The sequence below is a fragment of the Suricata suricatta genome, chromosome 13, assembly GCF_006229205.1.
Source record: "Suricata suricatta isolate VVHF042 chromosome 13, meerkat_22Aug2017_6uvM2_HiC, whole genome shotgun sequence".
NCBI lineage: Eukaryota > Metazoa > Chordata > Mammalia > Carnivora > Herpestidae > Suricata > Suricata suricatta.
Window position 1 is genome coordinate 78,638,485 of NC_043712.1, and position 16,610 is coordinate 78,655,094.

The window sequence follows — 16,610 nt, forward strand, 5'->3', positions numbered from 1 at the left end:
CCTGAGATCATGACCTGAGCTGAAATCAAGAGTCAGATGCTCTACTTATGAAGCCACCCAAGTGCCCTTCAACTGTTAACTTTCATAAAATTAAAATATGATTAAGTATTTTTGATGACAATTTGTCACCTAAATGGAGACACAAGTATTAAGTGGAGTATTCTGAAGCCTAAGATGGCAGTGGTTCTAGGATGGGAGCAATCCTGTCCCCCAGGGTGCACTGGACAATGTCTGAAGACACAGTCGGTCGTCACCATTGGAGTGGGGAGGGCATACTGCTGGCATCTAGCAAGTAAAGGCCAGGGACACTGGCTTACATTTAAGCATCCTACAATGCACAGGACAGCCCCCACAGTAAGAACTTTCCAGCATAAGATGTTGACACTGATGATGTGAACGCACCCTGTTCCAGAAGCTTCAGAAGAGTGAAACTTTTTCACAAAATAATTTCACGTCGTGTCTTTCTGTCAGCACACACATAAACATACGGTTATTTTTCTGTGATGTTAGCAGCTAATGTGCGCCAACGGATTCATGAGCACTGCAAAGGCGATACTCTAATGCTGTCATTCCTCCTGCGTTTATTACCGGACACGCTTCTGTCCAGAGGCACGTCTTCTACTTGTTTAAGCTAAATAATGGTTCACATACAGGGGCGCCTGGGTGGGTCGGTAGGCTGAGCATCCAATTCTTGATTTCAGCTTAGGTCATGACTTCCCAGTCACAGAATGGAGCCCAGTGTGGAGCCTGCTTAGGATTCTCTTTGTCTGTCTGTCTGTCTCCCTGACTTAGGCTCTCTCTCTCTCCCTCTCTTAAAAAAAAAAAAAAAAGTCACACAGAAAATTCTGGATAAATGCTTGATTCTTTCTTTGCCATTTTCAAAATAATGAGCTAGTTCTCGAGTAACCCCCAAAGGTGACCAATATTATTTTAAGTATCATTAGGATTTCATAAATTTAATGTGGATGTATATATACACATGTATATATACATATATATCCATCCCTCGGGTTCTTCGCCCTTTTTATAACTTTCTGAATCCCTTTCTTTTAGCTGTCTCTCTCACATTCTGCACCATACTGGAACTCTGAAATAGCCATTTTTTAAAAAGATGTGTTATATTCTCTTTTACTTGATGACATCATCGATGTGTGGCCTTAGTTCTGGCTTTTATGTCACGTTTATTTTTGTGTCACATATGTTATATAAAATAATCTTTAGTGACATGATCTGTTTCGTTATCTCCCTCCCCTTGTCTATCTTTTGGTATTTAGGAAAGTTTACACAAACATCTGATATAATATCCTTATGTCCTTTATATCTTTTAGAATACGGTCTGTTGGTCCCACTATAAGAATACTGGCGCTCGCTTATTTCCATCTCCCCCAGTTCCCACTGAGAGGCACCATCCTTTTACTTCCCGACAACACGACAACACGCACAGGCCGCTCGGGAAGCGTCCTGTCTCGCTTCAGCGGCCTCCCTGCGCCTTCTCAGCACTGCGCGCTGCCTCGCGCTCCCCTGGCCGGCGCAGAGCTCTGCTTCTCAGGGAGCTGCGGCGAGGGGCTGCTCGGAGCGCTGGCCGGCCCGCGCCTCCACGCGCCATCCACCTTCCTGAGTCCACAGTCGCCTTCAGCTGTTGCCAAACTCATCTGCGGAGCTTCCCGCACCTAGTGGGGCCTCTTTCCTTTAGCAAAGAGAAGGTGCGGTGACCTCACTGTTGGATTCTCTGAGCTTTCCCTCTGCTTACCACCTACTTCCTGATACCACGCTGGCCTGCTGCTGACCGCATCTTCCCTGACAGTCTGGGGGATTCACAGGTGTGCAATAAAGAGTCAGGCCTTAGTTCCTGGTTCTTGGGAAGGAGAATCTAAACCCCTAGGAATTTCCTGAGTGATAGGAATGTCTTTATTATTCACGAGGAGCCCCCTGGATCACACCTACACTCAGGCCTAGATGGTGACTCAAGATGCAGATAGGCAATGCCAGAAAGACAAATCTTGTGATTAGAGGGTTGGCGTTTTGAGTCCTATGATTGCCTGGATTTACGTTTTTAAGTGTATGTATTTGAGAGACAGAGAGTGCAAGTTGGGGAGGGGCACAGGGAGGGGACAGAGGACCCAAAGCAGGCTCCATGATGGCAGCATGGCTCGAACCCATGAAGTGTGAGACCACAACCTTAGCCCAAGTCAGAAACTCAACCAACACAGCCACCCAGGCCCCCCTTGATTATTCTTGAGCCTTCCGGAGAAAGGGGCTAGGGCCCGCCACCAGTCTTGCGGGGACTGTGCCCTTCCCGTGTGCATCCCGACGCTCGCTCTGGGCGGGCGGTGGGAGAGTGTCCGGCGCAGCGGCTACAGGGGTACTCGGAAACTCGGTTTTGCTTAGTTTCGTCATTGCCCCTGACCCTGTGGCTACTATCCTAGCTGCTCTTCTATTTTTGGGCAAGGATTCAGAAGACTCTAAAACAATGTCACCATCGCCCTCTTTTGTTGCCAGTTCTTCTTGGGGACCTTTGTTACCTCTGCACATCACATTTCATCCCCTGCATGCACTCTATTTTAATATTCATCACTTCACAGAGCAGTATTAACAGAAGATTAAATCGCCAAAACTGTACACTAAGACCACTCTCAGGCTTGATTATAATTCATCTGCAGTTTACGTTATGAGATGTACCAACTGTAATAAAAGCCACTAGTGGTGACAGAATGACTAGAGTTTTTATGGGCTGAGAGCAGAGAGGAGACTTTGCCTGTCAAGTGACTAAATAAGATACTCTAATTTCTCATTACCACACTTCTCCCAATCAAATAACATTAGATGCATGGTACAGTGTTTCAAATATGGCGTCCTCATCAGCAAAATGCATTAAATTTGTAAATAGCATAAAACAAAACACATATTCCAACTGCTGATATAGGTTTTCAAACTGGTCTGAGGCTGGAACCTCATAATAAAAAAATAAAGGCAAAAATTGTACCTCTGTGAGACGGAGCTGTGATGACGCAGCCATGTAATCTGACTCTAATTTGTTCTTCTCGGAGATCACTGTAGTATTTTGAAGAATTAAATCAACTTTTTCTATGTGCAAAGAAGTACAAATCTAGGAATAAAAAACCCCTGAAAGTTTGTTTTACAACCAAAAAAAAAAAAAGTTTTTTCAAAAACTTACAAGTCAAGAGAAAAACATTTTTCTAATCTGATGCCTCGAATAGTTCTTTTTGCAACTATTTCTTATAAGAGACTTTTAAAATGCTTTCCTGTGTATTTAGTGAATCTTCTGGAATAATTTAGCTTAATGAGTGCTTTTAACCAAATTATTGACCTATAAAGAGATACAAACCGAGTAAGTTAAAATTGTTGATAGATTTAAAAAAAACTTCCTAAGATTTTACTATGTACTTATCTGCCACAAAAGAGTGACCAAAATTAAGAAAATGCCTTACTTACCTTTACAAAGTTTGTTAACTCAGTAACAAGTTTTGCTTTTTGAACGTTGATTTCCTTGATTTTGGTACTTGCTTTCCGCTCCTCCTCCTCAAGGTTGCAAGTATCCTGTTCCATCAGCTTTAAACTGTATGAAACACATAATGATGCAGAAATCAGAGTTAACACAAGGATTGGACCCAGGTTTCCTGCTGTTTCATGGGCTTCTCATCAATGCTACTCACACATATAAACTACTAGCTTCTAGATTAAACAACCACATAGGATCAAAATGTATTTGTTGAGATGTTATGTGCCCAGCCCAGTTTAAGTAATGATGGCATAATGCTATAGGAGCTAGAGTAAAAAAGATGGATTTGAATCTCCTTTTGTCAATAATGAGCAGTATAACCAGACAAGTTACTCTTCTGGACTTCAGTTTCCTTATCTATAAAATGCAAAAAATAATAGTATTTTTCCAATAGGGCAAAGGTGAAGATTTAAAGAAGTAATATATGGAACGCACTTAGTAGAGTGCCTGACCCTGAACTGGTGGATAAGTATTAGTTCCTACTGTTGCTATTAATGTTGTCTACACACATCCCTTGCCCTAAGGAGCTTAACTGGGGAGATTTAACAGATTAAAAATATACAGTAAAAGGATAATACAGCCATCCTAAAAATACTTTGTTATCGAAGATGGAACCAAGGACCAGAAGTTAAGTCACATAAGATCACTACAGTGCGGGGGAACAAGTGTCCAAGTTCTCTCTACTCCAGCAGATGGTGCAGAGCGGGGCCTCAGCAGTATGTGGGAAAGTGTGGAGGACGCCAGGAAGCAGAGGTGAAACAGGTCAAGTGAAAGGAGACTGGAAAAATCTGAAAGTCAATCTAAAGGAGAGGAGTGTTGTAACCATAGGTGCTGGCGATGGGTATGAAAGGTCATTTCACTACAAAAACCAACATTACTTTATAAAGAGAAAGCTTAGTTTTAGACAGTGGGTCCAAGAGAACAGTCGAACAGAAAAGGTGAAATGTCTCACAGATGATTAAAGACAGAAAGGACGCCAAAGGTGAAGGCTGAAAAGAGGGCTAGCAACGAAAAGCCTTCTGGGGCAGCCAGACTAAGTAGTGTCCTGCTTTCAGCAACCAAGGTACATTATTAACTTTTTCAGTAATAGTTAATGGACAATTGTTTACTAACAAAACAAAACAAAAACTACCTTAATGCATTTCATATATGACTCAATTTGCAAATGTGTTGATTAGGTCAAGATAAATGGATACCTAGTAACTCAAGGCAACGAATGGTCACTTATTACAAAGACTGACTCTGTCAGTCATATCTAAATCTTTATAGGAAAAGACATAAAATAATTACAATAAAAAGGTCTGAGGCAGTACATGGGGAAACCTTTAACCTGGAAGCCATGTTCCCTTCCCCTAGAAAGAAACCCCCAATGGCCTTTATATCCTCTTCTGTATTCCAGTTTACAAAATATCCAAATACAAAATAAACTGTATAGTCGGCCCTCAGGATGGTTGCAGGGACATTCACAGTAAGCTAGTAGTTACCCTTCAAGAGAAGGCCTGAAGACTATTCACATCTTTCTATAGGATTCTGTGGAATGTGTGTCCATTAAGACTACGCAGACATAATTTTACGGGTAACAAGGGAGATGACAATCGAAGGAGAAACAAGCCCCAGGTGCCCAGTGTCTTCTGTGAAAATCAGCATATCCTCCTCCTGGCCTGTTACTCTTTCAGAATCAATGAGAAAATGCACAGCCTATTAGCTTGTACCTGCCTCTCTCCAAATTCAAAGGATATAAGTCTAGGTCAGTGGTTCTCAAAGCATGGTCCAGAGACCTGTGGCGATCCCTGAAACCATTTCAGGGGAATCATGAACCATTTTCACTGCTGTAAGATGATCTCAGGTGCCCTTTTCACGGCAATGATATTTTGTACTGATGGTACAAAAGCAGTTGCGAATAAAAATGCAAGTAATCTGGAATGAATCTAGGTAGTACTCATAGTTAATAGATACTTCAAAATGCCAAATTAATACTCTTGATAACAGTAAAAATTAATTTTACTAAATTGCAAATCTTGAGTACGTATTTTTTACTTAAAGTATAATTGACTTAACGTTCTATTAGTTTCTGGTATACAACACGATGATTTGGTATTTGTACATATTACGAAATGATCACCACAAAAATCTAGTTAATGTCTAAGTTTTCTTTCTAGTAACAGGCACTTTGAAGATCTACTCTCTCAGCAACTTCCAAAAACGCAATACAGTGTTATTACCCGTAGCCACACGCCATACATTAGATTCCCATGAGTTTTGATTTTGTAACTGTAAGTGTGTACCTCTTGATCACCTTTACCCATCTCTCCCCTCTGGCAACCACTAATGCATTGTTTTGTTTGTTCATTTGTTTTTGCACTCACAGGATAGTGATGGTATTTGTCTTTCTGACTTACTTCCTTTACCCTCAAGTTCGACTTAGCTGTCACAAAAGATTTCATTCCTTTTAATGGCTTAGTGATATTGCAGCACATGTGCATGCGTGCGCGTGTGTCTGTCTGTCTGTCTGTCTCCCTCACCTCTCCTTCACCCAGTCATCCATCAGTGGACACTCAGGTTGCTTCCATTTCTTGGCTATTGTAAATACTGCTGCAATGACCACAACATGCATCTTTTCAAATGTGTGCTTTCATTTTTCCTCGCATAAATAGCCCGAAGTGGAATTACTGGATCAGGAGGTAGTTCTACTTTTAATTCATGTGCCTCTGGTCAGCTGTAGATCTTTGGGGAAAAATGTCTATTCAGATCCTCTGCTCATCTGTAGATTTGTTTTTGTGCTATTGACTTGATCGAGTTCTTTACACATTTTAGATAGTAAACCCTTATCCGATATATGATTTGCAAATATCTTCTCCCATTCCATAGGTCGCCTTCTTGGTGTGTCGATGGTTTCCTTTACTGTGCAGAAGGTTTTTATTTTGATACGGTTCCATTTGTTTATTTGTGATTTGTTGCTGAGGCCTTTGAATAATTATTGCCAACATCCAACGATGTGAAGGAACTTACTGCCTGTTTTTTTCCCCAGGAGTGTTATGATTTCTGGTACATTCAAGTCTCCAACCCATTTTGAGTTGATTTTTCTGCATGGTGCAAGACAGTGGGCCAGTCTTCCCAGCACCATTTATTGAAGAGACTATCCTTTCCTCATTGTATATTCCTATCTCTTTTGTCACAAATTAACCACAGACACATGGGTTTATTTCTCAGCGCTCTGTTCTACTCCACTGATCTATGTGTCTATATTATGTCAATACCCTGTTTTGATTAATAAAGCTTTGTGATATAGTTTGAAATCAGGGAATGTGATGCCTTCAGGTTTGTTCTTAAGATTGCTTTGGCTATTTGGTATCTTTTGTGGTCCCCCAAATTTGTAGTTCTAATGCTGAAAAATGCCACTAGAATTTGGAAATGGATAGGACTTGCATTGAATCTACAGATTGCTTTGGGAAATATGGACATTTAAACAACCTTCTTCTAATCCATGAGCACAGAAAATCTTTCCATTTATGTGTCCTATTCAATTTCTTTCCTCAATGTGTTACGGTGTTCAGTTTATAGGTCTTTCACCTCCTTGATTAAAGTAATTCCTTAGCATTCCCTTCTTCATTTTCTTTTGTAAATGGGACTGTTTTCTTAATTCACCTTTCAGATTACTTTGTTAGTACATAAAAACACAACAGATTTTTGTATGGAGATTTTGTACCCTGCAACTTTATGGAATTTGTTGGTTAGCTCTACCAGTTTCTTTGGGTAGAGAAAGGTTTAGGGTTTTCTACGTAGAAACCTGTCATCCACAAATAGCGACGGTTTTACTTCTTTTCCAATTTAGATGCTTTTTATTTCTCTCTTACCTAATTGCTCTAGCTAGGATTTTCTTTAAAGCAGAGGGATAGATTTTTTTAAAAAAAAATTTTAAGTTTACACAAAGAGCACAGGCAAAGGAGAGGGGCAGAATCTCACAACCGTGAGATCATGACCTGAGCTAAGATCAAGAGTCTGGTGCTTAACCGACTGAGCTCCCCAGGCGCCCCTACGGTTTCTCACACTATGCTGAAAAAAAGTGTAGAGAGTCGGCATCCTGGTCTTGATCCTGATATTAAAGGAAAAGATGTCAGCTTTTCAATGTTGAGTATGAGGTTAGTTATGCGCTTGTCATATAGTCTTAATTATAATTTCTGACACTAATTACTATTCTATCATTCTTTGAAAAAAGAGAGGGACCAGAGAAGGGGGCTCCTGAGTCTACTACCTTCATGGCATTATTGTAAGCAAACCCTCGTACACCTGAAAAGGCACATAACCACTAAGTTACTAATCTTGCTGGGACCTTTCTGATGACTGGAGATCATGTTTCACAGCTGAGCTTGACATCTGGCAATACCCTTTCCTCCATCGAAAAATAGATGGGTGGGCAAGTAGAAATAACAGTATCAGAATTGGCGATGGCCCCACGATCATCTCCTGTTGGCTGGTATTTAATGTATATTTGTAGCAATTGGCAGCATTTTCCCTGCTAATTCCAGGAACTAGAACATTCAATACTGCTTCTTGTGAGACTGCTAGGACTTCTAGCTTCAGTAACTCTTCATGGCCAACCCCTGCCTTGCTGGCGGCCAGAAGAGGCGTATGTGCTCCTGTGGTGGGTGAACCTTAGAAGACAGGTCAAACTGGCGGTGCTGTGCCAACCAGATGCTGCTGTGGCCGAGCCCGGGGTCGCTGTGGTGATGTGACAGCGAAAAGGGCTCTGCTGTAGTGGAAACGCAGCAGAGCGCATATGGCGATTTCAAGGTTGCTCCATGGGAATCCTTCAAGTCTGTGAACACTGTGCTGGAGGTGGGTGAGCTGAGCCAGAGATTCCTGGGCGCTCTGCTGCGTGGCTGACCAGGACTGTGGCCGCTGCTGCAGTGTAGCTCGAGGAGGGCAGGCAGTCACCACCTGACCCTAAGCATCGTGCGAGGTACCACGATCACCCAGGAAGCTACAGGAGCAGTTAGTAACTTAAGCTCTAATCACGAGCTGCTCCCGTTGAGAAAATCCTATCTGTCCTGAGTCAGTGTAGTGATGGCAGTACCCTGGGTACTGTTTTGTGGTACACGAGGTGGACTGTGGACCATGTTTCTGGCTTCGAAATCACCACGGGGTCCACACAGCGAGGCTTTAAGAGTGCTCTGACTGGAAGGTGGTGTTGACGGCCTGTGCCAGCTCAGTACGCTCTGCTGACTCTGATTTGATGCACTCTGTAAAGGCTGCCGTTGTATCACAGGCTGAATGGAGCCAATGTGTCCAGGCTTCATTCCACTTTGATTCTGGTTAAACAACCTCGTCATTAACATTTACAGATACAAGTTGCAAGATGTTAGATGGAGTCAGAAGAAAGCTGAACAGAATCAATATTCAAGCCAGGGGTTGACCGTTGTGGTGGGGGGGGGGGGAACAAACCTTTCAGCCCTTGGGGTGCCTGGGTGGCTCGGTTGGTCGAGTGTTCTCTTGATTTTTGGCTCAGGTCATGGTCCCAGTGTCGTGGGATTGAGCCCTGCCTTGGGCTCTGTGCTGAGTGTGAAGCCTGCTTAAGATTCTCTCTCTTCCTTGTCCCTCTCCCCCACTCACTCTCTCTCTCTCTAAAATAAAAATTTTTTAAAAATCTGCAGCCCTTAACCATGGACCATTTGAAGCTGTTTTGGAATTTTTCTTACTTCTTCTTGTGGCTGATGAGTATTTGCCTCTATCATCCACGTCTGTTGCTCTGAGTGGTCTCTCAAGACGCTGCACGGCTCATAACCCAGCTAAACATGGACACTGAGACCTGCCCTAAGGAACTGGCACCTGTGCGGCCTGAGACATCACTGGCTGTATTAATGACCGAACAACAGGTGACTAAACAAGGACCTCCTCTGTCACCTTTTCAGGAGCTAGTATATACCGTCTTGGAGGAGTGCAATCTGCTGGGTCTTGGCTGGTGTTGAGGAACGGTCTGAGACTGCTGCCTGAGATAATTTTCTTGAACTCTGGAAGGAGGCAGAAGGGACTGGGCTGTGATCAAACCTTTCCAATACTTCCTTGAGACCGTGTCTATATGATTATCAGACCCAGAATCTTGGCCTTTGTCAGCAGTTGTCTCAGCAAGAGCTTCTTCACTGCCAAGTACACATCATCCAGCCCCACCGACTGCGTTAATTTGCTGTGGTGTGACAACCAACCAACCAACTCTGGCCTTTAATTCCATTGATGATAAATGATACGAGGATTTGAAGCCAAATCCACTTGGATCAGTAAGAGGTAACATGATCTGCCTTCCACATACTGCATTAGGTGTTCATGACATTTTTGCCAAATATTCCAGACCATCCTCTAGACCATCGACATGATGCAATCCTACCCTGATGTTCACAAAACCTCAAATGGCAAATGTCCTATCACAGGTAGTTCCTCGTGACCTAGAAATAGAATTCTACACCAGGTCTAGATGTCTAAAATTCTCCATTAGGCTCTTCAACGGTACACATCCTTGATGAACTGAGGGGTAGCTGTACACTGAATCATCATAAGGCCTTGGATAGCTCCTTCAAAACCCTTCTGTGGTGAAGTGTTTAAGGATTTGAAATTTCCTATAAATTCCACATATTCATTGGTATAGGACTCCTTTGGGTCTAATGTTCCTCAAAGCCTATGACCACAATTCAACTGATTTTAAACATTTAGGCATTAATCACTTTCCAGCAGATGGGTAGAGAGTATTTTATAAACCAGTCAACGTTCCATCTCTGGGATAAATACTTTAATCCACAAGATCAGATGGTAAATATCAAAGTGATGAAGTTATATAGTCTTGGACACAAATAAAATGCTTCTATCTATCAAGGATGCTTAAAACTGAAACACCAACAGCTTTGAACACTGACTCTGTAAATTCTTCATTACCGAGGAATTCAGGTTTCCAGTCAGCCAAATGTCACTGACATCCAACTGGAAAGTGATTTGTTTTCAGGAAAAAAAAAAAAAAAAAAAAAAAAAAAAAAAAAATCAATGCTCTTCTGCTGAACAGATTTCCTCTTGAGCTCATGTGGAATCCTCTGGGCTTCCTGGATCTGGATGTCTATGCCTTCCTGAGGTTAGGGAACTTATCAGTTATTTGTTTCTTCAAATATGTTTTCCGCTCCTTTCTCTTTTCATGCTTCTGTGACTCATATAATGCAAAAGTCACTCTGCTTGATGTTGTCCCTTAAGCTCTTTTTACTTTCTAAAATTCTTTCTTCTTCACTATTGTTTTTGGGTGAATTCTAGTACCCTGTCTCCCACATTACTGATTTTTCTTGTGCTTCATCTAGTCTGTTGCTGCAACTCCTCCAGTGTATTTTACAATTCAGTCACTTCACTGTTCAGTCATTGTGAAGTCTGTGTGGGACTTTATATTTTCTGTTTCTTTAGGGAAGTTCTTGCTGTATTCATTCCTCTTGTTTTAAGACCATTACTTTGAATTCTGTATTAGGCAAATTATCACCATTTCATAATGGTTCTTGGTCTTTCATTTGGAACACACTCTTTTGTTTCTTCATTTTGCTTGATTCTGTGTTGATTTTTAAGCAGCAGATGAAACAACCTTCAACCTTCTCAACTTTCAATAAGTCTTCAAGTGACCTCATGGAGATGATCCCTGTCATTCACCTGTGCTTAGCTCTCGGTTGTCACATGAACCTCTGTGGTCTATGCAGCCTGATTTATCCCTGACAGAGCCCAGCTGTTGAGGGAGTGCCAAGTGCTGTGAGTGTTCCAGAGGAAGGACTCTCAGTCTGCCTCTAGTTTCAGGCTGAATAGAAGCCAGACCTTCAGGCAGCAGCTTTTAAGCTATGTAATTATATATACAGTAAGGTCCTCAGGGACCATAACCAAAAACCCTCTGGCCTACACACCACGTAATCTGGTGGGGTCTCCTCGGAAACTGCTGCAAATATGAGGGCTCCATATGAGCTCTTTCTGGGAGGTCCTGGTGAGCTGGGGCAAGGCCAACACAGATAGAGATGACACCTCCCAGGCCATGTTTCCTGAGAACAAATTCCGTAGCCTCTCGATGTGTGGGAGGCCAGAAGCTGTAGTTCTAGGACACAGGGGCCTTGTTCACAGAAGACTGGGGAGTGTTTCAGATTGCTATCTGTGCAGGGCCATGGGGATAGTAGCCTGCCAGGAACCGTCTCTGATCCTTTCATAACCGTGGCCACCCAGCTCTGACAGGGACGTGGCATACACCCACCAGGGCCAGCAGACTACAGGAGAGTGCAAAAATGGTGCCCACCAGCGACTCTGTCCCAGGAGGAATTCCCATTAAGCTCCTGCCTCTTGGGTGGATGCTTTTAAGATTTTCAAACGAATCTCCTTCACTTCTGGCCTAACTCCTTTTTAAACAGTTGCTTTTGCCCAAGGTCCTGCGGTCTTTGCATGAGTCCTTAGGAGCAAAATTTTACTACTGCTGCTGGAACTTTCTCCTAGATGTAAGCCTCCTTGGTCCCCAAGGCCAGAGGTTTTGGGGACTCATCTCTCTGGTGCAGGTCCCGAGGGTTGAGGGGCCTACGTAGGCACAAATTCCTCAGGGAAGAGCGCCATATTTGTGATAGGGAGCGCAGACAGCACTACTCGAATGGTGGGCACTCCTCCAGGGGAGAGGTTTTGAGTGATTCTGTCTCTGTATTTCCTACCCATCTTGATGCAGACCTTATATCCCTTGTTACAGAACCGCAGTTCAGTCCAGCTCGAACTGTTTCCTAGGTAGCTGGTGATTAGCTGGGTCTGTGCGGGGAGGGGAACTCAGTACCTTCCTCTGCTGCCACCTTGACCCACGTCCCAGTGGTGACTGCGTATATGTCTGTATTTCACCACACTGACTATTCTAAAGTCCACAGTACTTCTAATGGATACCTCTAGGAAAAGCACATGCGTGACTGAGTTGGGAGCTGGACTACTGTTTTCAAGAAAGACCAGTTTTACGTGAAAGGGTAACTAACTATGGTAATTTAGACTTAGGTATCTGGCAGACTGTTCCTCCCAACCCGAAGTGAATGAAGTGAGCCTATCACCTCAAGAAAAATAACAGACAATATTTGCCCCCCACTGACAAAATTCAACTTTCAAGTGAAAATTAGGATTTGGAAAACCTCTATCTACCACTGCAAGCCTGACAGCTTCCCAATTCTGAAGGATCTTTCTGATGGGATTGGAAATTAACCCATTCTTTGTATATTACACAATAAAATGTCAATATCTGAAAGACCTATAAACGACCAATGAGTGATGAACAAAATCATTGGGTAAAAGATCCACTTACAGTGCAAGGAGTTGTAACAGAAGAAGAATCTCTGTCACTGACTGCAGATTCCACAGGGCACCTGAGCTTTAGCAAACCACCCGCGGCAGGTTTTGACTAGACAACAGATAATTATCTGAAAACTATCGATCTACTGCAAAGCAACATCTCACAACAGACTGAAGGTAAAAGCGGATATGAAGCAAGTTTATCGAAAGAGATTGATAAAAATGTAAAACAATGCCACTCTTCTTGTTAACTGTATTTTGTTTGGAAAACTGGCATTTCATAAATACTTTAAGCCTTGTTTTAGTTACTAACGTGGCATTAAATAGCACCAGATATAAACCATATAAATTAAACTTTCTCAAGGTCCTCAGTAACTTTTAAGCACAGAAAGGAGTCTAGAGGTCAAAACAATTGATCAAAGGACAGAAGAACAGCACTTAAAATTCACCAACCTTTGCCCTACAAGTTTATTTTGGGCCACAGGATTAAAGTTTGAGAGAAATTACTAGAAAACGTGTTTGTGGGAATTGCATCAGCATTACAGGGTACAGGCACACCTCAGAAACACTGCGGATTTGGTTCCAGACCCCTGCAATAAAGGAAGTCAAAAGAATTTTATGACTTCCCGCTGCATGTAAGAGTCATGTCTACACTACGTTGTAGTCTATTAAGTGTGCCACAGTGTTATAATCTAAAATAATGTACATACATTAATGAAAAAATACTTCATTGCTAAATTATCTGGGCTTCCATAGTCCTAACTGCTGATCACGACACATAGAATAAAATAGTTTGAAATATTGTGAGAATTGCCAAAATGTGACACAAAGGCAAAAGTGAGCCAAAGCTACTAGAAAACTGATGCCAACAGACTTGCTTGACACGGGGTTGCCAAACCTTCAATTTGTACACAAAACAAAAGAAAAAACGCAGTACCTGCCAAGCACAATCAAACAAGGTGTGCCTGAGGAACTAATGGCCTCAGTGCTCTATGCCAGCCGCCCCTCCCCCCGCCCATCCACAGGGGCTGAATGGTACCTTCCTAGTTTGGAACTGATTTTCTGTTCCAGTTGTCTTTTCTTGGTTTTCCTTTCAAGAAGCTCCTTCTTCTTCTGTCTAAGTTCATTGTCTTTGTGCTCCAGGTGCTTGTTTCTCTCATACAGGGCAATCAGCCCTGCTTCCACGGCTTGCAGTTTTCTATTAATTTCCTACGAAATATTCAAAATTATTTTTAAAATAGTTCTACTTAAGTTATTATAGATCCACTTTTTATTTTCTAATCCAATACTGAAAATAACCAACCTTTAGCTGTTCTTCTAAGTGTCTTCTCTGCTCTCGATCCACGGTGACTGTAAGAAACTGGGCTACTTTTAGGGATGTGTTGCTAGAAATAACTTTGTTTGAATAAAAGGAAGTTTTCACCACATACTTTTCTTCTGCTGTGTACATCTGTTTTAACTGGGTTTCTTGTATTACCTGTCAAACAATGTGAAACAAAGTATTAGTGTACACTGAATAGTAATTAAATATTTTTAAAAGGACTAAAGCATTGAAAATACGGACCAATTCCATTTTAGAAGATCAAAATAGATATACTTTCTTCTTTAACTTATCCAGTAACATCTCTAAAGAGGTGGCTGATATACTTCAGGTTGTTATTATGGAAAACACTGAAGTAGAGAGAGAGGAGAAAACCAAAACAGCTGTAGCAAAGGAGGCTATGTTTCTAGCTGAGTCTACAACCTCTCCTACGTAAGAGTCCTTCGGAGTTTTGTTCGATCTACAGAGGCGATGTGGGGACCCAGCCGCCCAAGAGACAGAACTGTGGGAGCTCGACTAAATCACTGACTCTCACCGTCCCTCCATTATACTGTTTACAGATTCATAATCATATTCGACTCCTGTGTATTTGGAAGGATACTTAAATGGAAACACTTTAAGGACCTCAAACTTTGTGGAGTTTTTTGCGTTATTTGGAGATCTTGTCTCTCAAGAACTTACACAAAAAGTTCCGTAAACTAAAGCACATTCTAAACACAATAACAGTACTGTATTTCTGTATTTTCTGACCTCTGCAGCTTCACCACCAATACTCGTGTGGCTTGCTTCTATCCAGAAGTTTATAGTCTAAGTAAAGAGATAAGACATGTTTAAGCACACTTAGTTGAACAAGGTATATAACCTGGCGTCTATAAACTGCTGAATACTCTGAATTGGAGGGAAAGCCCAGACGTTAGCCTACTCCAGTTCTTAGGAATGTAAGGTGATAGAGATGGTGGGGGAAGGGCACTCCCTGCAAAAAGGACACAGTGATTTAAGGCTGGCAGTAGAAAAGGTAACCAAAGGGAGGAGTCCTGGAAATTGAGAGAACAATTCCATAAATGGTCTTTTATATGGTCTTCCCCTGTGTTCATAAGATAGGAACGAGGTGCACCCACACGGAGAGTTCTAGTATTCATTTTCCCCAAAAGTTCCCCAGGATGTCATTTTTTAAAAAAGATTTGTTTTTGAGAGAGAGAGAAAGAGAGAAACAGAGCATGAGCAGGGGAGGGGCAGAGAGAAAGGGAGACACAGAATCCCAGAATCCCAAGCAGGCTCCAGGCGCTAAGCTGTCCGTACAGAGCCTGACACGGGGCTCAAATTCGCGAACCGTGAGACCATGACCTGAGCCAAAGTCGGACACTCAGCCGACTGAACCACCCAGAAGCCCCAAGAAGTTTTAACAAAACAAGGTTTAGGTACTGATTCAGTACTTTCTTACCCGTTCAATTTTTTCCCTGGTCCTTTCAGTTCCCACAGGAACTTCATGAATATGATAATTGCAGCAAAGGAAGCTCATGACGGGATCAGGTGCATCAAACAATTCTCGCAGGTAAGAGAAAAACCCATACTGTCTGCCAACAAAAAGCACTTCTTAGATTTTTCTTCTTAAAAATCACTTACAGAAATCAGATAGTCAACAAGTGGCAAATAAAACCTAGTGATAATACACAAAGTTTTTGTGTATTTTAAAATCACTTAAGTGATTAAGACTTATTTCCATTGTCAGAAAAGTTTATTAATATATTCATGATAACAAACTATTACATTTTTTGTTTCCTCCGTTGCGTTTATATTTAGAATGTGGACTTATACCCTTAATTACTTATAGCTGTTTTATAACTGCAAGTTTTCCATTGAGTCCTTCTGGAATTATTCCTGCATTATGAAGCGACGATTTGTCTTCCCAATACCTAACCAACTATTTTAGGATCTTTTAGCTAACAGTCCAATATTACTGCACTAATTTGAAACAGCACCATCATACATAAGTAAGTATTCCATGGTTTGTCTGTTCCTAGATTTTTCCTTATTTTAGACTTAAGTAGAGGTCTGAAAAAGGAATAATAGAACCTATAACAACATACATATTTATGTGAGGGATAAAGTATATATAAGAGCTAAAAATGGTTATTCAATATTTAAAGTAGCAGGTATTTTTAAGACTTACTTGAGGTCATTCAGAGATCGTGAAGGTGCTTTGTCTGCATATGAACTCTTGGGAGCAATAACAGCATTTACTCTTAATTTTTTATTGTCACGAATCTGAATATGAGGAAGAGAAAATGTTTTAAAGTTATATTCCTGCTGGCATTCATGGTATGATCAACAACTGGATATGTAATGGTTCTTTTTTTTTTTAAAGTAAGTTTATTTTAGGAGAGTGAGGGAGCACGGGAGGGGCACAGAGAGAATCCCAAGCAGGCTCGGCACTGATGCAGAGCTTGAACTCATGAACTGCAAGTT

At 41.8% G+C, this 16,610-nt stretch overlaps 1 protein-coding gene across 4 annotated transcripts in view; it reads right to left on the reverse strand.

Moving 5' to 3' along the window:
- SMC5 (structural maintenance of chromosomes 5) overlaps positions 1–16,610 on the reverse strand; it is a 90,682-nt gene that overhangs the window by 16,193 nt on the left and 57,879 nt on the right. For 2 of the 4 annotated variants that reach the window (XM_029919776.1, XM_029919775.1), the window contains exons 12-18: positions 16,315–16,409; positions 15,586–15,718; positions 14,895–14,951; positions 14,127–14,300; positions 13,863–14,032; positions 3,454–3,577; positions 2,984–3,106 (exon numbers count right to left, since the gene is read on the reverse strand). In XM_029919776.1, the coding sequence (XP_029775636.1) occupies positions 2,984–3,106; positions 3,454–3,577; positions 13,863–14,032; positions 14,127–14,300; positions 14,895–14,951; positions 15,586–15,718; positions 16,315–16,409 (876 nt within the window). The remainder of the gene's footprint in view (positions 1–2,983; positions 3,107–3,453; positions 3,578–13,862; positions 14,033–14,126; positions 14,301–14,894; positions 14,952–15,585; positions 15,719–16,314; positions 16,410–16,610) is intronic. The other 2 variants (XM_029919777.1, XM_029919778.1) reach the window with 1 other exon arrangement.